General features: G+C 49.7%; 1 protein-coding gene across 1 annotated transcript in view; it reads right to left on the reverse strand.

The window, feature by feature from the left end:
• The window catches only part of COL27A1 (collagen type XXVII alpha 1 chain), a 158,977-nt gene that overhangs the window by 14,396 nt on the left and 121,210 nt on the right, over positions 1 to 23,371 (reverse strand). Inside the window, 8 exon segments of the mRNA XM_027778196.2 lie at positions 291 to 344; positions 1,788 to 1,841; positions 2,786 to 2,839; positions 2,989 to 3,045; positions 7,810 to 7,863; positions 8,171 to 8,224; positions 9,675 to 9,782; positions 9,901 to 9,954. Coding sequence (XP_027633997.2) covers positions 291 to 344; positions 1,788 to 1,841; positions 2,786 to 2,839; positions 2,989 to 3,045; positions 7,810 to 7,863; positions 8,171 to 8,224; positions 9,675 to 9,782; positions 9,901 to 9,954 — 489 coding nt within the window.

Genomic DNA, 23,371 nt, shown 5'->3' on the forward strand with positions numbered 1-23,371 from the left:
CAGGGATACGAGAAAGGGACACAACCCATGGCAGTGACTAAAGACCTGCCCAAGATTCACCCATCGTACTGGAGCTGTAATTCTCTTGATCTTCTCCAGCTCCACAAAGCCAACAAACTATTGGGCTTGGACACTCACATACATGTTTACAGCCCTCCCACTAGGTTCTCCACAGCCTTTCAAGGCGTAGACCATAGGCCAAATCACACATGCTGGGGAAAAACATGAGAGTCCTCTTAGACGTTTTCTTTAAACTTGGGACACTAGAAATCCACCCTACTGAAACCTACCACATCACCTTTGGATCCCTTTGCTCCTGGCTGGCCTGGTGGTCCAGGATCCCCCTACAAAACATAAGCAAGAGAAATCTGCTTGAAATTCTCTTCTGGCAGGACCTTGCACGAAGTACAAAGAACAGCATTTTTTGTGCCCTAACAATGCTGACTGTATGGAAACAATTCAGGGGAACAGCCTGTGCTCAGACAGGGCCCCTGGGGAAAAAGGAGCAGGGAACTGTCTCCAGAGAGCATTTAACAGGGTGTCAACTGGGGAAGCAGCAATGCTACCCCCTCACTTGGGTGGTGTTTGCATTCGTGGAAATCATTCACTAACTCCCAGATGGTGCCTGGAAAACAGTGCTGAGAAGTGGGCAGGAAGGAGCCCATTTGGAGAAAGGTACTGCAGAAGCTACGTGCAGAGTGAGGAGTTTATACAGGGATGGCATCTTCAGTGTTGGTACTACCTCCCTCTTGCACGCTGCAGCCCTTCCTTATTTCGCCTGGATGTCAGCTATTAGAGAGCTGCCAACGGAGGAGTAAAGTGGAGAGGATATTTCACTGCTGTCTTAGTGGTCTCCTCCGCATCATGCATGTCCTCCCTCATGTCCTTTTCTTCTGGCCATCCAGGGATTTCTTGTGTGTATTTGTGTCAGGGGCAACTTCTGGACTAACATCAAAGAAGAGGTAAGCCAGGACCCACTTGCAGAGCTCTCCTTCCTCCGCTTGCTTCTGAGCCATGTGTTTCTAGTGACTCTTACTAAAGACAATCCAGAGCTCCCGCTTCCATCTAAACTAGTGACATCTGAGGGGCTGCCACCACTCAGGATAAACTGCATCTACTGGGGAATGCAGTGGCTCTAGCCATTTCTAGGCCGTAAGACAGAGCACTAAGGCTTTACCCCAAAATAGCATTTGTTCTTCCCAGCAGCCCTACAAAGAATGGGAATAGATTCAACTTTATTTCTCAATACAAACCATGTCTAATGTGCTGCTGCACTCACACTTGCAATAGTCCCTCACACAAATTAGGTGCTGCCATGGGTAGCAAGGGAATAAAAAGTCCTTCCCTTAAATTTTGATTTAATTGAGCTTTTCATAAATGTACTGGTCTGAGAGGGAACACCATGCGGGCAGAATAATACGTTCTCACCTTGTGCTGGACCAGCTCTCACCAGCAGTGTGCCAAATGTATCATTTCCAAGCAGACCCTTTCACTGTCACTGTCACCTCCCACCACCCATCACCTGAGATTTCCAGTCCCTCTTGGACCGTTCAGAAAAGACAGTTTTGGAGACAGGCTTCTGGGAGCACCCCCTGCTCCGTCACCCACTTGTTAGTCTCAACATGTGGCCCCAAATGCCCCTTCCGTGGGCCTGGCTTACAGAAATGCTGTGTCTCACAGCCACCACACACCCCTCACTGCAGCCCTTCCTACCTTCCCTCCCTTTTGCATCTCCTTTTCACATGCACGTGACATAGGGTAGCTTACAATGAAGCAGTATCTCTTACAGGTAAGCCTTGCTGTCCAGGTTTTCCTCTTTCTCCATCAAGCCCTTCTTGACCCTTAAATAAAAAAACAGAGGGAGCATGTTTGTTCTTGGATACTTTTGTGGCAATGGGAAACAAAAATGGATGCAACATGCTGTACGGGGCAGGAGAAGGTGTACATATCTGCATCCTGCTAACACAGAAACGTTGGAGTGTGCGTCCTCCATGATTTCTCATTGGAAAGAACTAGCTAAGAGGAACTGCTAATCACCATCTAAGCAGTAAAGAAGGCTCTCCAATGCACCCCTAAGTACAAGCACTAATGTCAGCAAACAGTTGGAGACTGCTGTTCTACGAAATCAGGCAGCAGCACTGCTACCCTGGTGAATTTAAACTCTTCTGTACATTCCTGTAAGGGGTCGCTCTGACCAGCTGCTTTTAGATGGAGGTAGGAGTCCATAGAGCCTTTGCAGATCAGCACCAGCTGGCTGGAGCTGTCCCGCACAGAGGGCATCAGGAGCACAGAGGATCAGTTCATACCCCTGGTGTTGCTTTTGAGAGAAATCTCGGTAAGATTTCGGAAGCTTCCAAACCTCCAAGTTAACAGAGATCTTCCCAAGAAAGTCTACAGCCATGGGCACATCAGTCTTGACTTTTGTCCAGCATCGACATGACCACTCTTGTGCACATCTTCCCCAAGGTATTTTCTTGATAATCACAGATATCTCTGATGAGATGGTCCTGCTCATTTTCAGTCTAGTGTGCTTAGGCAGGTGCATGGCCTTGTGAGGTGCTGACCTGCAGGACCTACATTTGCCTTCAGCAAAATTTTTACCATTTCAGGTAAAGTTACCTGAATTACTTGACTGAAACACGGCCACGTGCAGCGGCTGACAAGGGACAACAGGGAGTTACGAATTGTGACTACTGGGCAAAAGGTGGACCTTCTGCGGGCTGATGCAGGTTGGAAGCACTTCCTCAAGACAAACATTTCTGAATCATGTATTGCAAATACTTACAGGATAACCAGGGTCTCCAGGCTCCCCTCGATCACCTCTGTCACCAACAGGGCCCTACAACACAAGAGTTAAGGTGGACGGAAACAATGTCATCTGCAATATCGCAATGGCTTGTGCATGTTCCACAAGTAAGGAAGAAACCCAACTAATCCACCTGCAAAAATCAGGCCAGGATTGAGTAGGGAAGGGATTTAACATCTTACTCTGTCTCCAGGTGGTCCCTGTGGTCCTTCTACCTTCCCGTCATCGCCTTGTTCTCCCTGTGAAAAAAAAATGCTACTATTAATATAGGCAGCATCTATATGGCAGGTGCTTCTGTACAGACCCGGTTCACTCCTCCCATATTGTTGGCCTCTAAGTCAAAGTCTCTGTTGACTTATTAACTTTTCATCCAAAGAAAGTCTAAACAATTTTTTTTGTTTGGTTTTTTTTTTTACTTTTCATAACCTAGACTACACGGACTCTTCACATGGCTTTCACAGTGGTTGTTTCTGCCCGGTCGAACCATCCTCCCTAAGGAACCAGGTGCAAAGGGTTATTTTCAGCAATTCTGAAAACGAAGCAAGAAGCACATAATTACAACAACATGGGAAATGGTTCTCTGCCTCTGAATTTTATTGCTGACAGTTAAACCAAACTCTTTCATCAAGGACTTCCCCACCCTCATTGAGTGCTGTCCAGGCTGTCATGGGAACCAGGGTGGTCTGGATGGGCTCCCTGGTTGTGTCACCATTGTGGGCTTCTCTTAGGCTGCTCAGGTGACAGGGTCAGCCCCTTGCACACTCACTGCATGAGCCCCTCCACTTGCTCCCCAGCAAGAGCTCAGAGCTCATGGTTTGGCTGGCAGATAACGTCACCCAAACTGTTTATAACTGAGGTCTCTCTAAAACATCCACAGAGAGATCCCTCAAGATTTAACACAGACACTATTTCTTTTAATTTTGTTGTATAAGTCACTTAGGGTCATGGTGTCCTATTTTCTCTGGAGTCCGGCTCAGAGGCGGCTGTTTCTTTGCTCTCCATAGAGGATTGCTACATTCCAGCTCCTCCAGTTTTTGGCTACTTCATATCTCTGAGTCCCTGGCACTCTGGCTCTTTAGGATGAACATGTCTCAGAGCTCCTTTGATGTTGCAGCTACTGGAGAGAGGAGGTCTGGGGGGCTTCTGGCACAGCAGAGCTGCTGTGTTTGGAGTGCTTGGGGTTCACCTAGAGCCTTGAACATCCAAATCTCCATAGCTAGGCAGAGCCAAGTTTTCCACAGACTTCTGTAACTCTCAGTGGTTGTGTCAGCCCTTTCTGGTGTATTTACGACTGTCTAACTTTCTCTCTGGGCTACTCTCATCTTCTGTTTGAGTTGCAGCTGCTGACAGTAAGGGTGCTTCAGCAATTTCTCAGTGATCCTGGCTCTGGCAGAAGGCATTTAGGGTGCTTTGCTTGTATGTGATGTCTGGTAATGCACACCTGGAGCAGTGAATAACCCTCCGTGAAAAAGCTCAGAGAGTGGAGCCCGTATCTTCTTTTCTGTAGGAGCTGGGTCACGGCTTGGAATCTGGGCTGTGCCACTGCTGAGGGACACGCTGACCCACACTGACTTCTCACAGCTGAGCACTAGGATTGATGTTCACAGCTTGGTGGAATGAGGCTTAGGATCTGGCAAAATCTCTTGCAGTGAACCTTGACAGATAGCAAAGAGCTCAGCGCACCCCTCTCATTACACGCTTGATGACAGCGGCATTTTCTTTCTCTGCAGCTGTGACGTGTTGGATGAATGTCACCAGGATTTCATATGTACGCACCGGTTATTGCCTTTAAGAGATCGTGTGCTGGGTGGGGTACTCCAGCATGCTTGCCTGGAGTTTTGAGGAGGTATTACGGTAGAAGAAATATATAGGGAGAAACTGTGCCAGGATGGCTTGAGAACATAGTACTGAGCAACATGGATGGAGAAATTTGGGTAGCAGAGTAGAGAGAAGGAAAAGCAATGCCTAACAGGCTCTGCCAACAGTTTCCAGTGCTACTGAACTTGCCGGTTGAAGACAGCAGCAGAATATCTGGCAACTGGTTTGCTTTCTAGCCACTATCAAAGGAATGTAGGCTAGAAGGAAAACAAAGCCACCGCTTCTCTCAAGACTCAGAGAAAAAAAATTAAAAATCCCAGTATACGTGCTACTATGCAGAAGTCTTGGCACCGATTGCTTCTTCCCAAATGCGATGTGAACACCTTGCCATCTGGGAGCTGTGACGAGCACCATGAACACAAAGAAAGCTCATAATTCTGGAGACCCTTGAAGAGCATCAAGACTCACAGACTTTCTCCCCAAAGCTGAATTGTGGCTTCGTGATCTCTTGAGTCTAATTCCTACCTTGTCCTTTGTCTTCTGACTGAGAAAATCCTGCAGCCTGGTCAGCTCTAGGACTGCGAGACTGAGCTCCTCCAGGACTTCCTGATGCCTCAACTGCTCAAGAGGGAGATGAAAGGTCTGCGCTAATGCTTTGGAAAGTTGCAGTGAAAAAAAAGTTAGAGTAAAGGGCAGCAAAGTAAACATGTTGGGATACAAATGGAAAATGCATGGAGAAGGGAAAGCTTGTTGTTGTTGGCTCCTCTCCCAAAGTGAGATACACCAGTTTGTAATTTTTAAAAGGATCCCATCTGGACTGCTTTAAGCAGCTGCCAAGTGCAGGCGTCTGCTCTGAGCAAGGCCTCTTTGAGGAGCTGTAAATGTATTAAATGCGGCGGAGTAGCTGGCTGGCATGGCACAAGGGAGCTGGATTCCACAATACATGCCTCTCACTAAGGCGCTTTCTTCTCTGGAAAAGGGAAGACCTTCCCCACCATTATACATCCTCCTTTGGCACAGCTAAGTTTACCACTTTGTTTGAAGCTCACAGAGCAGTCACGGTCCCTTTTTCCTCTTCACTTCTCAGATTCAGGCTTCCATTTTCATGTTCACATGTGTGTGCAAAGTTACAGATGTCTGGAGGGAAGGAACCCATCTATCCTTAGGCTGGGATCCAGGCAACTCTTAGGAGATAAGAAGGAAGAATGGACAAGAAAACTTAGATGCAAGACTTTTATGGAGCACCTGGATGCTGCAGGAAACGGTGCTGGAGGCTCAGCATGCCACACTGTGCTCTCCTTCAGACAGAGCTCTCCCCAGCAAGTTGCCAGCAGACCTGATGACCTTCCAGGAAGACATGAGATCTGGCTGTCAGTGGTCATTAACGGACCTGCCTGTTCTCAGCAGGATGCGTTAGATGCTTTAGTGTCTTTGTCAGGCTTCAGTTTATTCATTTTATCATCAGCGTTGCTGTGCTCTGATGACACCAGATACATGTTTTTTCTGAGGAGTGCTCTTCTAGTGTCCATTTGCAGAAGAGTATTTTGTTGGTGAAGGGGAGAGTGCTTCACTGAGTACTTTAGATTAATAATTTGGGGATCATTTGCTACTGAAACCATGGGAGCTTTCTGGCCAGGCGCTCAACTGACAACGTGCTTTGTCGTGAGCTCTGGCATTGTTATCCTGGGCTGGCAGTGCTTGGTTAACACTTGCCACTTCCCACACGGCCACTCAGCAGAATGCACCTGAGGAGGAATGCTGCTGAAGTCTGGGAGAGCAAGCGGTGCAGCTCAGGAAGCGGATGGGACAGCGTTAGAAATGCTGGGGGAGGAGAGGAAATTCAGCAAGGGAGCGATGGAGGTGTGGAGCAGCAGGAACATCACCAGCTGTTCTTCCATGGATGCGTTTCAGCAGCAGGAAATGAGAGAAAAAGCTGCATGACCATTGTTCATCCCCAAAGCAAAATTTCTGAGGCTTGTGAATATCTTAGCGGAACAGAACGGTTCACCCTGCCTCACGGACTCCCGGCCATCAGCACGAAGATCCACTGCTGCGCAAGGGGTCTGGGGGCAGAGCACAGGCAGCAGCGTGAACAGGGTGTCCTGACACCCAGGAGCCTGAGCTGGAAGGACACATTCACAGCCCCAGCAAAGACGAGCCCTTGGGATCTCTTCCACAAACTCCTTTGTAAGCCATGAAGCTCCGGCTTGCACATGTACAGCTGCAATCGCACCGTGTGCCGAGGGAAAGCCGAACGCGCTCTTGGTGCTGGGGTGTGGAAAATGTGCGAAAGGCGTTTGTGCACCTTTCCTCCTCATGAGGACCCCACGACTGACCAGTCCCAACTACCATCGCTTCCCCGACCAGTCCCAATTACCATCGCTTCCCCGAGCAGTCCCAGTTACCATCGCTCCCCTTCCCGCACGGAGGGAGGGAGCGTCGCTGCTGCAGGCACGCGAGGGGCTCCGGCAAGTCCGGCCAGCCCAGCTGGGCTGTCCCTCAGCGCCCCGCAGCCAGCTCCGACAGGAAACCATTACAGCGTGAGTCACTTCTCCAGCCTGAGCTGGTTATGGCTGTGCTGACTCAGCAAAAAGGGAAAAACACAAGGGGAAAGCCACTGTGGGAAAAGGGCTCTGACTCAGGCCAGCTGCAGCAAGGGAGCTCATCAAGTGGCTGGGGGGGATGAGCAAGGTAAGGGGGCGGCAGGCAATGAGGAAAATGGAGCGAGGGCAATAGAGAGGAGACCAGCTCTGCCTTGCTTACGACACAGTATCAGCTGGTTTAAGCACAGATGGGCAGCTGAAGATAAGCTGGTTTGTGCAGGGTGTTGCTCTGGCTCCATCACAGAAAGCTACTAGCCTGATTTCTTCTGGCTTGGGGGTTGAGCAGAATTTCTGCGGATGCAGGAAAAACTCATCCCCAGAACGCATGCTGGCTGGCTCAGCCAGCCGCGCAAGGGCATGTGGTGTTTGGAAAGCGCGTGCTAGTGGCGTGGGTGTCCTGTGCGGATCTGCAGCAGCAAGGCTGCAGCACAAGCTGTGTAGGTGGCCCTGCTGTCGGGGTGTTGCCTCTACCGCAGGCAGAGGAGGAGGGTGCGGACGCATGGGTGTTATGGCAGCAGGACAGAGTCTTCAGCTCAGCCTCCATGCCATGGAAGAGGACATGGCTAAAGTCTGTGAACTTACCTTTTCCCCCTTCGGCCCTGGTGGTCCAATTGGCCCTGGTGGTCCTGCATGCCCCTGTGGAGAGCAGACAGCACATGAGGAGATGGAAAGAGCTGCCTGACTGAAGGTCCTCCCTGTTTTGCTGCCAGATCTTGCAAGCCCTGTGTTGTGCATCCCAGCTTTGGAGGGACATGTGGGTCATGGCAGAGCTGAACCAAACACATCTGGGGAAGTTGTGATGGTGCAAACAGAGACTAGAGAACTAAACTGAACTCAAGATCAGAAATAAATCATGGGTTAAGAACTATTTTGCATTCTGGGGTGGCAGGTTTCCTGCGTTTGAGAACAGACAGGAGCTGGAGGATGAAAATGAAATCCTTACCTGGTAACCCTTTAAGCCAGGCTCGCCTTGAGCACCCATCCTTCCTGGAGCACCCTGGAGAGGCAAGCACAGAAAGCACCATGAGAGTAGCCTGTGGGTATGACCTAAGAAGAGGATGCGCTGGACTATGCAAAGCTCAGCTCCACACGGGAGTGCAGCCACCTGTTCTCCTGGCCACGGGTGAGCTTTGCTGCGGCCATCTGAAGTGCTCTTGCTTGGCTTCACCCACTCATACATGGGGAGTGATGCTAGGAGTCCCTTCTATGTCTTTGCCAGGCTGTAGCAATAGGTCCCCCACCTCATTCACATTTGCTACCAGAAATGGCTGCATAGTGTGTGCCCTTCATCTGCCCTTCTGGATGCTTTTATATCCAAATTAGCTTTGTGCTAGGAAGTCCACCAGCAAGACCCTTCTCATGCATGACCTAATCCTAAACTGTTGGGAAGAAAACTTTTGGTGGTGGTTCGGAGGCCAGGAGTTTTCTGGGTTGTGATGAGGGCACTGCAAGAGCTGTTTATTGCACCTTTAGCAGACAGAACAAAAGGGTTTAAAGTCAGATCATCAGATTAAAGTGAATCGCAAACTTTCCATGTAATCCCATTTAGTGTGGAAGAAAGCTCTTTCCACAAGACAGAGACGTGTTCAGTCCAATAGACTGCTGCTCAGATGTTGCTTCGCTTCCTTATGAAATAATCCATGGAGGCTTTGCTAAGGAATATGAAGGGAGGATATATAAGGAGGCCATAATTTTTAGTGCAGGAAAACACTATGAGCAGAACCATTACTCCATCACTCATATCACTCATTTGCTACTGTTCTGAAACATCACCATGATTCCTTGTTCATAAATAACTCCTGCTTTTTCACAAAGTTTACCAAATCTAGTTTCCTTACCAGCCTGTAATGCGTGAGGAGGTACTCACCACCGCCACTGTCCCAGTGCCTCATGTGCCTAAAGCAAATAAACTTTCTTCCCTCTCCGCCATACTGCTGTTGTTCTCCCTGCAAGCCTCACCTTCAGTCCCTAACTCAAACCCTTTCCCATGCTGTATTTCTTCTTGCTGCAAGTGTTTTAGTTAAGTAGATCAAGAGTGGGTGTAGAAACAGGGCAGAAGTCCAAGGCAGAGATCCTTATAACAACATAGTTTGACTTGGAAGCAGCTCTTGCTATGAGTGTGCAGTCTCAAAGGGAAAGATCTTAGTAAAAAATAGCTTATCAGCTCACTCCCTTCTCAAGAAAAATCCCTGATATTCCAGCCCATCTGGGGAGTGGTGAAGAACCGCCACGATGCAACGTGAGCTGGGTTCACGGGGCACCACCAGAACCACCCCCACAGAGGGTCTCCTGCGCAAGGGTTCACCCTGCGGGTTGGTGAAACCCAGCTCACAGCACTTCTGTGCTCTGAAGCCCTGCTGGGCTCTCTGCTTCACTCAGGCCTGTGTCCACCACTGCTAGTCACGTTTCTGTGTGTTGCGTTCAACCCTTCGCAGAGCTCTTCTCACCATAGGTCCCAGGGTACCTCGGGATCCTTTGGGGCCTTGGTTTCCCTTTGGCCCCTCCTTCCCTGGAGATCCTGTCTCGCCGAGCTGCCCCTGGTAGCCCTTGCTGCCCTGCAGAACAAAAGCAGCGGCATCAGTGTAGGACAAAACCACTTCTACAGATAAATATCAAAGATGAGCAAAGAAAGGGAGATCCAGAGGAGGAGACGTTATCAGCAGATGTTCCTACCTTCTGGCCAGGCTTGCCCTTTTCCCCCTGTTTTCCTGGTTTCCCTTCTGGTCCCTAGGAGAGCAAAAAGAGCTGTTGGAATGGGAAAGCAAAGCAGTCCCATCCCAGCCAGCCACTCCCAGGCCACTTCCCTGGTACACTCAACCCTGACAGCATCCTCAGCCATCCTACGCTATTCCCGTGGCAGCTAACAAGGAGGCTGGGAAGTCACAAGGTTAAGGCCACGATCCACAGTACCACAGCCTGAGTTTGTTCTTGAGCTGCTCCAACCCATGCAGAAGGAAATCCCATTGCTTAACGGTGGAAAGGTCTCTGTGCCCACGTGGCTATAGGGCTACATGGCTGAAAGGTGATGTTCTTCATCATCAGACCACACATCAAATATAGGTGGGTGATGGAGAACTCTCATCTGATGTGCCCTTCTGTCCTCAGGGATGCAAAAGAGGGTTTTCAGAAGTGCTCCTTGAAGACAGCACCCGCTGAACCGCAAAATGGCACCTACCCAGACACTGCTACAGAAAGGGCTGAAATGTGGAAAATGCATTCACTCTGCCCCCCACAAAGCGTTTCCTCTGGTCTGCAGACAGAGCTGCCAGCTGTGCACGGCTGCTGTACAGAGCTGTATCCTTCACCCTCAGCTACAGCTGGGTTGGATATCAATGCTTTTTGCAGGGTTTCAGGATACTGGCAATGGGACCATTGCCTCAACAGCAATTCTCCTTGTTTTTACCTTGTAAAATGTTTTCATTTTCCATCTACCTGCCACACACAGCTTTCTGCTCACAGTGCAAAACCCTTCCCTCTATTTGTATTGTTATTACTGCAACACACAGCACATAGAAACTGCAATATACTGATCAGGTGTCTAGAAACGGAGCGGGGTGCAAAACTTCAGGCGGGACCCACAGCAAGGAGAGACGGAAATGCTGGCTGGCTTTGCACACCTAGTGTGGGTGCCTCACAGGCAGCAGAACCTGCCACCCCTCCTTGCACGCACATGGCAGCAATCAGCTGTGATGAGCAGCTAATTATAGCACACCCTCCTCAGGGAGCCCAGGGAGTTCATTTCTTCAGTGTTTGACCCCGTTGGCTGTGAGGCAGACAACATATTTTAGATTTGACAGAAAGAAGCACAAGCATCACCGAAGAAAATAACTCATGTTTTTTGGCAATTGCAACAAGCTTTTCAACAGCATCTCCACACCAGCACGGCATCTCTCCCACTGCTCTCCCGCCTCCCAGTTAAGGTGTAATTGTCACCGCCACTGATGCTGCAGTCTCAGCTGAACAAAAGCAACTTACAAAGGCAGCCGTATCGGAGGGTTTTCCAACTCTGATCTGAAACCTGGGCCTCCTAAGTGCCTGCTTGTGACACAAAGGAGTAATTCAGACTTACAGCCCTAAAGAATTGTGCCGGTCCTTCACTTCCCCAAAGGGAACAGCTCCATTTTGTCTAAGTCAAACATTTCAAGAACCTACCTTGCCAACACTGTTAGAGCTTCCTAAAGGACAGGTCTGTGACGAGGAGTACACAAGTCCCGTTCTGTCATCTCTTCCATACTGCTCGGGGGTTTTGTTTGCTAGTTTTTGCTGCCTTTCCAAGAGATTGCTTTTGGAATTATTTTCCCACTGATGCTGAGCAGCTGCGATACAAGATGAATTGTGGGTGCCAAGCCTCCAGCATTACCCACGTGATTTACACTTTTGTCATGAGTACAGAGAAATGCCCACCAAGGAAAGCATCAGCCTGAGGGATGGCCATGCCCACGCAGCTCCGCAGCTGGCTCACCACTGGACCTGGTACCAGGTTGCTCAACTTCCCTGCATGTATTGGTTGTGATGGGTGTAGTGAAGTAGCCATAACGCTCACAGACTCTGTTCTGCAGCAAGACCATGATGCTTAGTGGCTTGAAAATTTGGAAAGCGAATAGTGGAATCACTCACAAAAGTTTTTTGTCAACACAAGATGTGAACAAATAAGAAAACAACTGGGATTTCTAATTAGTTGCATAGTGTTTTTCCATTGGCCTCCCTCGGCTGTGCAGTAAGATCTTTTGGAAGCACGGGCAAGAGATGTTTCTTGCAAATGGGAGAAAGCCGGTTTTAAGCTAAATCTCTTCCTGGCCCCAGTGATGGCCAAGGCCTTGATCTTCTCTGGCAGAGTAACTTTGCACACTCAGACATGCTCCTGAACTGCGGTGCTGTAACAGCTCTTGAAACAAATACTTCCATCCCCAGGATGCTGCGTTACACTGTCTGTAAAAAATGCAGACACCAGTGCACTGATGGTTCCCTTTTATTGTGCAGGGCAGAGGGACCCTGATCACAGGGGGAGGTCATGAGGATCTCAGAGCCACTTCAGAAGAGTTTGAAGTACAGCCTGGTTCCCCGCACCCAGACACAGCTCCCCTGGAAGCAGTGACTGAAACTTGCTTCTGCCCTGTACTGGAAAATGTCTTTGCTTTTTAAGAAGACAGGTTCAAGCCTTAAATCTTCCCATCTGAGAGACAAAATTTCCACACTGCTCCTAAAAATCTGCCATCATTCAACTTCATACCTGTACCCCTAATCATGAAGTAGACACTGGGTAAAAGTCACTTGGGAGAGGAAAAAAAACCAAAACAGAACCCCAACTTGATGGGGTCCTTGATGGTCCAAGCCCTGCTCACAAAAATAAACCTGATCCACAGAAGACTGTGCCATGTTCAAAGAGGGTCTCAATTTTATCTGGGTTCTTTCAGCTTGCCTTTCCCTGGTGATGGAGTGCAAACACTGATACGGGCTCCAGTAAACTCCCTGTACTGGGTTTTCCCCTTATGACGCATTGGCCTCATAGAGAGGGATGTTCATCCACTCCAGAAGGCTCTCCTGGGTCCTCCAGCTGGGGTGCGGCTCCTTCTACGTTGCCGGAGAAAAAAAATTTGGCAGCATCTCCAGCTCCTGTCAGTGATAGTGAGACCAGCTGTCACTTGCAGTAAGCCATGGAGATCTTCCTTTGAGCCTCCCTCACAGCTCTTTGCTCTCGTCTGCTGGTTAAAAGCTTTGCTGGTATAAATAAATGGGTCAAACCGCTGGCAACGCCATCAGCAGAGACGTGGCTTGGATCTTACAGCCTGAGTCGGCTCCTCGAACGGAGAAAGCTCTATCAGCAAAGGGTATTTCTGTGCTCTACCAGCACGCTTTCTAGGACTTTGGCCAGCAGAGCTCTGCTGGTGAGCGGGAAGCCTACCACATGTCTGATTTTCCTGGATGTGCTTTCTCCAACGGCGCAGGAATTTTGCCCAGATGAATTCAGAGGCAGTTCAACACTTGTCTGGGGTTCCCAGATATGTGATATCTCTAGTTGTGATGTTCCAGATGTGGTTGCTGTTTGTCGCAATCCCAGATGTTCACAGGGCACATACGCAGTGGGGTTTGCACGGTTCCCAGAAATCACAGCACTCTCACATGCCACACGTTACACAGGCAACGACAAGCCCAGCAACAACTCTGGCAGCCTTCAAAAAAGGTCAGATCATTTTTCTCTCCATTCTTCTAACTCATCTGTTGAGGGATGGAAAAATCAGAGCCAGAACAGGGGGGGAAAAAATAAGGATAAGAATAAACTTCAGTGAGATTCTAACTTCATTCAGGGTCTCCAATGTACATCAGGAATCTAGCATCTTTTGGTACCTCTGTCACTGCAACATGAAGTTCCTAGAATTCTTACTCTCTTTAGCAGAGACAGCAACGAAGGGCAGAAAATGTACAAAAGTCTATAAATAAGAATAATTAATTCTAAGTTCTTTTTGTGGGGTTCCAACCAGTTGGGTTACTGTGCCAAGGCACTACACATTTGTTGCTTTTACTCTCCGAATTTGTACACATTTTGTTGTATGCTTTGGGTTACTCATTTGCTGAGAAAACAGATCTTTCCAAGCTTTTTCTATGAGTGGGATTATTTCTCTCTGTATACTGTGCTCTTCACTACAGATGCATAGCAGCACCTCCAGAAGGTGATGGTATTTGTGAACAGGGACAGTGGAAAGCAGTGGTTTTACAAAGTTACATGCCTTCAGGTATGCCAAAATATCCAAGGAAAGCAAAAAATTTATCACCTTAGGTCTAATCAAGTTTTAAATTTCATTGCCAGCTTTGATAAGAACACAATTCTACAAATATATTTTTTAGTATGGTCTTAGATATTCCCCTAAGGGAAAAGCGGGATGGTTTAATTTCCAATGCAAATTGATTAATTTTCAAGGTAAAAAAAGGCTTTCAGCTGCTGCTGGCCTTGGCAGCAAAGTCGAGTCTCTTGCACGGCACAGCAGTAATGTTTATTGGGAGCAAAGAGATGAGCAGCCCAGCTTTGAATTCTCAAGACATCAACAGTTCCAATCTATGTTACGACAACAACATCCACAACAACAAAAGGAGGAAGTTGAATGAACTGTGGAGAGATATGCCCTAAACGGAGCCAAGCATCAAACAGCGTTAAACCCCAAACTTCCCCACCGCCAGGATGCTGTTACGTGCCCTGCATCCGGGGAAGCGGCTACACGATGTGACTCACCGTCCTAGTTTGACCCAAGGGGAACGGTGGCTCTTGGCACTCCGGAGGATAGATCGCTCCGGCTTTGCTTGCAGACTTAGAGCACGGTGCGGGAGGGAAGCTCTGCGAGGGCGCAGTACTGACGAGATGGCTTCCCAAAGCCCAGCTCAGGCAGGCTCAGGATTACTTGGGACCATTGTGGAGCAGAAGCGTATTTTCTACTTTTTTGGGTATCATTGAGTGAAGGGTTGAGGTGTCTCCTCCCTACCAAAAATGAGGCAGGAAGAAACAGAAGAACCAGGAGGCAGCTACTGAGTAAAGAAAAGAAAGTGCCAATGGTGATGGGGAAAAAAAAAGGTGATAGTTTAGGCACTAGATGTAGAAAGGGCAGAAAAGCTAAAGCAGCAATAAAGGTAGGAACCATGAAACATAGGACGAGCATGCCCATATTGTTCAGGGCCCAGCCAGCGAGCTCATTTAAAGGGAAATGAAAAAGCCCCATATAATTTCCTACTGCTCAGCAATGTCTCCATATGAGAACCCCTACTTAATAAACTTTGATCGAGAGAAGCCTCCCCCCATGGAGGACAGTTCACAAGCACTCAGGAAATTAGCGGGATTATTGGGGCTGGGCATTTGAAGACATAAATGTTTCAGATTTATAAGAAACACATTTCATAATCACTCTGCCTAGCAGTAGTTTGGAAGGGGAGGAGACAGGGCAGCAGCTCCTGAATGAGTTTGGGGAAAGAAGAAAGACTCAACTGTTCTCAGGAAGAAAGACCTGATTGTACTGCGAGGTTCAGAGGGCTTCATGGGATCGCTGGGAAGCAATGGGCTCTTGGCCTGCCTGCAGAAACCCGAGTGGTGAGCGCAGGTAGAGCTGGCTGGCTGAACCCGCAGTAAAAGCGTGATGGGGAAATCCTATAAAAAGATCTCAGATGGAAAGACTACAGCTAGCGGCACTATGACTTTCTTTTCAGCTGAGTTCTTCAGCTTAAAATGTGGAATCCAACCCAAAATCTCTTATCCCAACCTCTCTGCTTTAGTGCAAATTCTTATCTGCATGCAGATGTTGCTCTGAAATACATCGCTTTTGATTTTGTGGACGAGGAGGTCTATTTAACCTGGTTTTTCTAAGTAGTCCCAGTGTAAGGCAGCAAAGAGAATCAGGTACAGAGTAGTGCTGTGTGCTCTGAGCTGGTCTGGTTCAGTCTGATAGCCCTGAACTGCCTCTAATTTGCTGTTTCTGGGAAAATACCTTTCCCCCCCCTCCTTTGTCCCTATTTCCTCATTTCTAAGGAAGACAGGAGAAAAAAGTGCCACCAAAAAGCTTGATGTTTGGGTGGGAAGTGTGGGAAAAGTGCAAGCCCTCACATCCCCACTGAGCTGTGAAGCTTTCATACTCAATGACACCAAAATGCTCCGAAGACTTCCCAGTGCTGGGAGCTGACAACTGGGAAGAAAGGAATAGCGGGAGCACTTAGGCAGGATAGCTCTGATTTACACTGACAGCAGTGCTTGTGCTCCTTTCTTCCTCCCCCAGAGACGAAGGGTTAATATCTTCCTTTTGAAGGACACAGATGCCCTGGGGTTGTGGAAGAGGAGGGGAATGAAATCCTCTCTTGCAATAAGGAGGGGAATCTCGGCGTAACTGCCCAAAAAGTGCATCTCCTTCGTCTGAGTCAGGAAAGAAACTGTGCCAAGTCAATGGGATTTATTTCAAATTCTGGCTCATTTTGACTCCTATTAACTCTAAACGAAGACCAGCTGGGATCAGCCTGCCTGCCCCAGCAGCAGAGAGCAGGCAGAGCTGGCTGACTCGCTGCAAGGGTGAGCACCCCGGCTGCAGGCAGCGGCTCCCCAGGACTGGGAGAGCTCTGTGATTCCCCACAGGATTCCCAGGGCTCACAGGCAGCCCTGGTCTGCTCCAAAAGTTTCAATGGATTTGGTGGGCTGAGTCACAGATACCAGCATAGCAGACAAGGAAAAAAGGGAACACCCCCACCCCCACCCCCCCGCAATAAAATCTCCCAAACAAAATCCAGCATGTATCTCTCCATAAAATGGGATGGCTAGGTTTCCACGGAAAAGGCTGAATGAACCTGGGGATATCAGCGATGCACTGATTATTAAAGCAAAAGAAGGAGAAACTGATTGCAGCTAAGGGCAGATTTGCCCAGGGATGACAACACGGCTTCTAGAAGGGGAAGGAAGACAGGCCTGTGGGCTGCAGCTACAGCACTTGGAGAGGCACTGACCCTCGCCCCATCCCAAGCAGAGCTCAAGCAGCCTGACCGCATTCCGGAGCAACAACCTCACTTGCCTTTGATTTTTGGTGCGAAGCAAATACCTGCTTCAGGTTTTTCTGGATACTGGTCCACGTGAGCAATGATGCTCCAAGGCTGTTACACACTGACACACCACGGCCAAGCGCAACCACCTTCAGCTATAGGAACCGGCCCTGCTGATGTAGCAGGAACAGGAAAGGACAGGCTGTAGGGCAGGAAAAGTTTGTCCTGTTGTGTCCCCTCCTCCTGTGCGGAAGGGGTAGCTGTGGCTCAGGATATGGATCATGCCCAAGCCCAGGAGACATTCAGCTCTGCAGCAAAGGGCCATTCCCCTTGGCAGGCACAGCCGTCTCTGGAAAGATCTACTGAGCTGTGTGGCCCGTGAGCCAACACAGCCTGTCCCGAGACCCTGTGCGGGGCATGGGAGCAGGTCTGGGGAGCGCCCGGCCCCCCTTTGCCACTGACTGACCTGCACGACCCCAGGCAGATCACTTCACTGCTCTGTGTGCCTACTGTTCACACATTATTCAAGGGCAAGATCAGGAGTAACAATACTCATTTCCTAGAGCGAGGGTGTGAGGAGCTCGCTGTCACCACTGACACGCTGCCGGGGCTGGCACAGGCCCCCCCTGCACACCGAGCCCAGTATTTTCCATCCCTTCCTTCGCTCAGTCGGAGGGTAACTCCATGCCTTCCAGTTGAGGGAGTTTAAGAAACTTTTTTCAAGTAAGAGCTCCACAGACAGCCCATAGACCAGGGCATGAAAACCAGCTTATCCAGGAAACAACAGCTCAGCATTTTATCAAAAAAAGCGTAGATTCCTGCATGGAGAGCAGAGATTAAAACCAGCAGTGACTCCAGGATTGTCCTTCAGCAGCCCCAGTGTTTTCAGGGGGCTGAATGCCATGCAACTGGTGTGGCGTTGCCAGCTGTCGCTGAGCTCATGTGTTTGGAGTGAATGGCTGGATTCAGCAACAGCAGAGCGAGGCACTTTGTTGCAGAAAATCTTTGAATCATGTTTCAGTGGCAGGAAACAGAAAAGAACAAAGAGAAAAAACCATTCTGGGACAAATTCTGCTGTAGATGATGTTTGGACAACTTAGTAATAGAGCAGTGTGTCGGATGAGAATGAGCTCCTGCTCTGCCCTGGCATCACAGGGCTCGGCAACCAGCCCCATCTCAGCTGTCACCACAGCACGCTGTTTCTGGAGCAACTCTGCTAGCTCCAAGCAGAAGGTCCGTCCTGGCCAGCAAGTCCTCCTTCCACTTTAGGAGTGTAGCCTGTAGATGATGGAGAAACAAGAACACAATGGGAAGGCTACTGTCTGCAGGACAGCACCCAGCGCTGTGTGCGGAGCTGCAGCCGCTCTGGGGAGCGATGTGGCTGAGACCCCAGTGCTGGAGCCAAGAGCCACGAGTTCACCCACTGCTCTGTGGCTTTATCCTTTTCAAAGCACTGTGAGTTCCCTCAAAAAACCTTCTCAGATCTCCACCCCAGCCCAGCTCTGTCACTCTACACTCCTGGAGAGCAAACCAAAGGACTTTGGACCCTGTCGCATCAGAGCAAAATGATTTACCAGCCCTTAGAGCTCTTTTGGTCTGCTGGTGCACATCTGCACCAGGCAGCAGTGCCGGCACATGCAGCCAGGTCTTCTCTGATGTAATTATTTATGGCGATTTATACTATTGGAGCATCTGGCTCAAAGCCTTCCGAGTCCTGACGTGGCTTGAATGACACTGCAGATAGGATTTCAGGTTAAAAAGGAAGTGGAAAAAGAACTCAGCTCCCAGTTTTGCTGCACAACGAGGGATTTTCTTGTTTCAGAGCATGTTGTATTTCATTACTTACAGGCTCTCCAATTGCTTTCCTGGAACTGTAAAAACTTCGCTATCAGATGTCTGCCTTGTACGACAACCAGCACATTACAAAAACCACAACGCACAGCTACGGAGCGCAGCTGGAAACCCACCGCCTCCCTCCTGCCAACTGGCCTGGGCCATTCGCACAGCCACCGGCGGAGAGTTGTCCTCCGAGGAAAGGCTGAAATGTCGTATTTTCTGTAGGTGGAGAGGAGAGGCAGTGGAGAGGAGCACTTCTGCAGGGGCTGCTCCAAGGGACTGCTTGCCTGCGTCCAGGTTGTTGGTTGCATACCAGTGACTTCAACCTTTGGCTCTTACCAACCCGTGCTGCGCAGAGCAGGGCTGACTGGCAGCCAGGTCCTTTGCAAACGCACGTTACTCTCCAGCAACGTTCCTTGGGTGTTTCAGGCTCTGTAGCACTAGCCTCTCCCACACTTACAGGTCGGCAGATAAATTACCTTTTTATTTTGGCAAACTACACCGTGACACTTGCATTGCTGATGGATGCCTTGCCAGGGTTCAATGGGCTGTCGTATCTTCCCGTCTCCCCACAAGCTGTGGAGACATACCCTTGTCCTGCCTTGCCTGTACAGAAAGTCTGGATCTCCAGCAGGCAACTCCTGCTCCCTGCACTGTCGACCCCGGGATCTGCATCTTCAGGCTGCCTCTCTGAACAGAGATGCCCAAAGGGTCCCTGCTCTGCAAGGGGAAGAGATTTTCAGCTCTTTGCTGGTCGAATGAGCCAACCAGAGGTCAAATGGCCAAATTCAGAAGAGAGTCAAGATCAAGGGAAGGCCACAAGTTTGTATTAGAAGATGGAAACTGCTGGGAGGAGATGATATGTGAGACAGCAGCTCAGGAAAGGTGCACATCTCTGATGAGATTTTTGAAGTCTCAGGGGGTTCTTGCACTCCACTGTGTGTTCATGCTTCAGGCACTCAGATTTCTCTCTTATGACCAGGGGGACAACTGGCCCATCCCTGGGCTGAGCAGGAACTAAAACTGAACGGAGCAGTGTGAACTTGGACAAAGTGACCAAAGATAGAGGATACTTGCATATCTCAGCTCCAGCTGCCTCGATTCCTGCCAGCCACAGCTGTGAGACTCATGGACCATCTCAGTTGCCAGGTTTGTTTGCTGAAATCCACTGGCTTTGAAACATGTACAAACTACCCCTGGAGACTCGGCTGGGGCCTCCCTGCTGCTTTTGTTTGAGATTTAAAACCACAGTGGAAACTGGTTTTCAGATAGGTTAATGCTGGGAACAGCTGAGCCAAGTTAAAGCTAATGATCTCTGAAAAACGTTCCTTGAGCACCAAGGAAAGTTTGGTTGTGCTCAGTCGGTAATGTGGTACCGGCATCGGGGTGGCTTTCTGCAAAATGCAACCTCACTGGGTAAAGCCAGACGTGTCCCTGCTGCAGGGACCCATCACTGGGCGAACGTCTCTTCTCCTGCGTGACCCAGAAGGGCGGCACAGACCCTTTATGCTCCCCCCAGCTTCAGCACCGGCGAAGGTGCTCCAGTACCTCCCTGCACCGGCCACCTCCCAGGGAGCGCCATGACGTGCAGACTGAGCAGCTCCCTGCTCCCCAGCCCTGGCGCTGGCCTCTCGCCACGCCGTGTGCGCGGCTGGACGTCTGCGAAGTTCCCCAGCTTCTACCTGCAGCTACACGGGCCGCTGCCGGCGCCAGGCCTTTGCCCCAGGCTAGGAGGTGCAAAACAGGCTGAAAATGTACCAGCAATAAAGGCAGATCATTTCAGAGCAATTAGGCACCTCATTTCCTACATCTGCCAAGAGGACACTCCATAGTGAAGTGTCAGTTCCTTTAGACATAAGCAAAATAAAGATTAAGACTAAACATATCCTTATGTTTAACCTAAGGAAAAAAAATCTTCAAGAAGTGGTGTAGCTGCAGGGACTTGTGATGGAAAGGGTTTGTGCAGAGGCTGCCGCTGTTTGTGGAGGGGGTGTCTCTGTGGGTCCCCTCTAACGGTGAGGCAGAGGGCAACACGGGGCCGAGCCAAGCAGAGGAAAAGCTTGCCTACACGTCTGTGACTGCAGGTGGGCTTCCTCAGGCTAATATGAATGTCTCCCAGCAGCAGGTGAGGAGCTACACACTCCCAGATGGAGGTCAGTTTGGTGGCACAGGTAACTGGGCAGATCTTTGTGCATGCCTCCCGCTAATGGCACAGAAGGACAGCATCTCCCCTGTCCCCTTCGTAGCTGTGCGGGGTATCCCAACAGTATCAGAGCAGAAGCAAACATCTCCAGCCCAGGGAGGAGTCAGCGGATCCAGGGAGGAATGCCGTGAAGCCCAGGTGTAAGGACTCCTGGGTGTCATGCCAGGAGAGACCAAATGAAGACGCAATAGCTAAAGACGAAGTTCTCTTTAAAACCATCTATAAACTGAGTACTGGACAGCATAACACTATCGTATCGAATGTACTGAAACCATATGCAACACACATAACGCATAAACAAAGTGTCTGCAGCACACCCAACCCAACATGCTCCTCCCTGCCATGCGAGTGCCGCCACACCTCCCCCAGGCAATTTCCATGTGCTCAACAAATCCTGGACAGGAGTTTGTCACCGTGTAACCTTGGCACTCGCCTTTGGGTGAAAACCTTCAGGATATTTCCCTGACAAGATTTTTGTTATCTTTGTCCAGCAGCCTTAAAAACCTGTCTATCGTACACGCTTGTGGTGGGCTGTGCCCATGGTGGCTTTTGGGCATGTCTTGCAGAGGTGGGCTGACCTGGTATTCCGGCTTCCAGTCCTCAGCTGGAAAGGAGCGGGTTGCAGCTATCTCCAGCAGCTGGCATCTCGGAGCTGCAAGCTTTATCTCGGCAGAAATCTAAGGAAGATGCCAGTAATATTTGTACCTTTTCTCCACGGAAAGGCAGGAGAAAAGTCTCAAAGAAAAAAATGGAAAGAGAAAACCTGTTTGTACTTCTGTCAGAAGACTTCCATCTTTAAATTCCCCCAGCAAGTACAGGAACAGCAGCCTGCAGATGAGGTAACGCCAGGCACTGGCAGGGCAGGCAGGGCTGTCTGGAGCCCGCACAGGTCTCAAAGCCTGTATAGCCTTATGTCTAAACTCAAGCAAAGCAGCATATTAAAATAGTAGATGGAAATATAGCACTCCGCAGTAAAAAAAAACAAAAGGGAGTGATTATGAGCAGGAATCTTGGCTCTATTGACTTTTTTTTTAAATAAAACAGAAAACGGCATCATGTTCCCAGGGACATGCTGGCAAACAGCAGGGATGGAGTCTGAGAGAATCTATACTTTATACTCTATAACTTAATATGGCTTTTGCATGATTTTAGTATTTTTATTGGTTCTTAAAACATGCACAATATAAACACATGAACCAGCCAGAAGCACTGCGCATGGAGGACCCGGTGCTGAGGGCAGCTGACTGGCCGTGCCAGTCTGCAGCTGGGAGGGACCTGGGATACTGGGGACCACTCCTCGCCCCGGTATTGGTTCCAATCCTGCACAGAGCTCCCTGTGGGTACAGGGGGCTGTGGCCAAGGATGGCCTTATTGGGGCAGGACTACAGCCTTATTATGCACATTTATGGTGCTGCACTGCAGTATTAAGCCAATGTTTCCACTTTCTAGTCGAGTCAGTGCTCAAATCCTAACCTCAGCCCAAAAATAACATAAATCCATCCCCTTTGCTGCTTCCATCCCCTCACACCCTTCTCCCTGTTCTCCTTTTAGCCAGCCACAATGTCACTAAAGGGAAAAACAACATGCCTCAACATCAAGCATCCACCCAGCGCTCAGAGGTACCTGCCTGCTCTGCTGCCACCACCCAGCCTGGGAAGGGCTTTCAGAGCCACCATCACACTTGTGCCACTGGCTCCTTCTCAGGTGCTGGGATGCCCGCCTGCCTCCCGGGAATGGGATGGGGTGGGAGCCGCCGTGCTTGCTGGCTGCACGAGGGGTCAGACCCGTGTGGCGGGGGGGCACGGCCGCGCTGGCCAGGCTCCCGCACCCGGCTCCATTGGCCAGCCCCTCATGGAAGGAGCCTCGCCAGTCTGAGCTGCTGGCAACTGTGATCCGCAACAACAAACACAATGAATAAATCATGTCGTCAAACTGATAAACTCCACGTTTCAAGCACAAGGGCCTGAGCTGGCTGGCAGAGCAGCCACCAGGGCGCTGGGCAGAGCCATCCTCCATCTGACACCACCTCATGAGCCCCAGGCCAGACCCTGACCGACTCCTCCGGCCCTGCAGCTCTCACCCCAGAGCCAGAATCACACTTTTTCTTTCTATGGCACTGAGATCAGACCTCCAAGCAAGCCAGAGATGCCTAGGATATTCATTGAGGATTCAGGAATAATGTCCTGCTAATTTATTCTATTTGTTTTCTCTATTTAAGGTGGAAACCTCAGAAGGGAAAACCAGAAACAAGCAAGAAATCACCAAAGAGAAGCGAAGGAAGGCAAAAGCTGGCCATTTCCAAACTCCAGGCCAAGGTCAGCTGTGGCAGCCAGAGGAAACTCAGCTCCTCACAGTCCCCTGTGCATCCCTCTCTAACACGCTGGCAGGTGGTCCGTTTTACAGACGCAGCAGAGAGGCACAGTGTCCCAAAGGCCATGGCAGACCAGAGAAGTGATCCACATCTCAAGCGTGTATCCTGACTGAAAGACCAAACCATCTCCTGAATGTAGTTTTTTGCAAAATATCATACTTTACAACATTTGCAACAAGTCACATCTCAGATGCCTGCCTGCCCTAAGCAGTGTGTGGCTCACTGCCTGCATCTCC

This window comes from Falco peregrinus, chromosome 1, assembly GCF_023634155.1.
Source record: "Falco peregrinus isolate bFalPer1 chromosome 1, bFalPer1.pri, whole genome shotgun sequence".
NCBI lineage: Eukaryota > Metazoa > Chordata > Aves > Falconiformes > Falconidae > Falco > Falco peregrinus.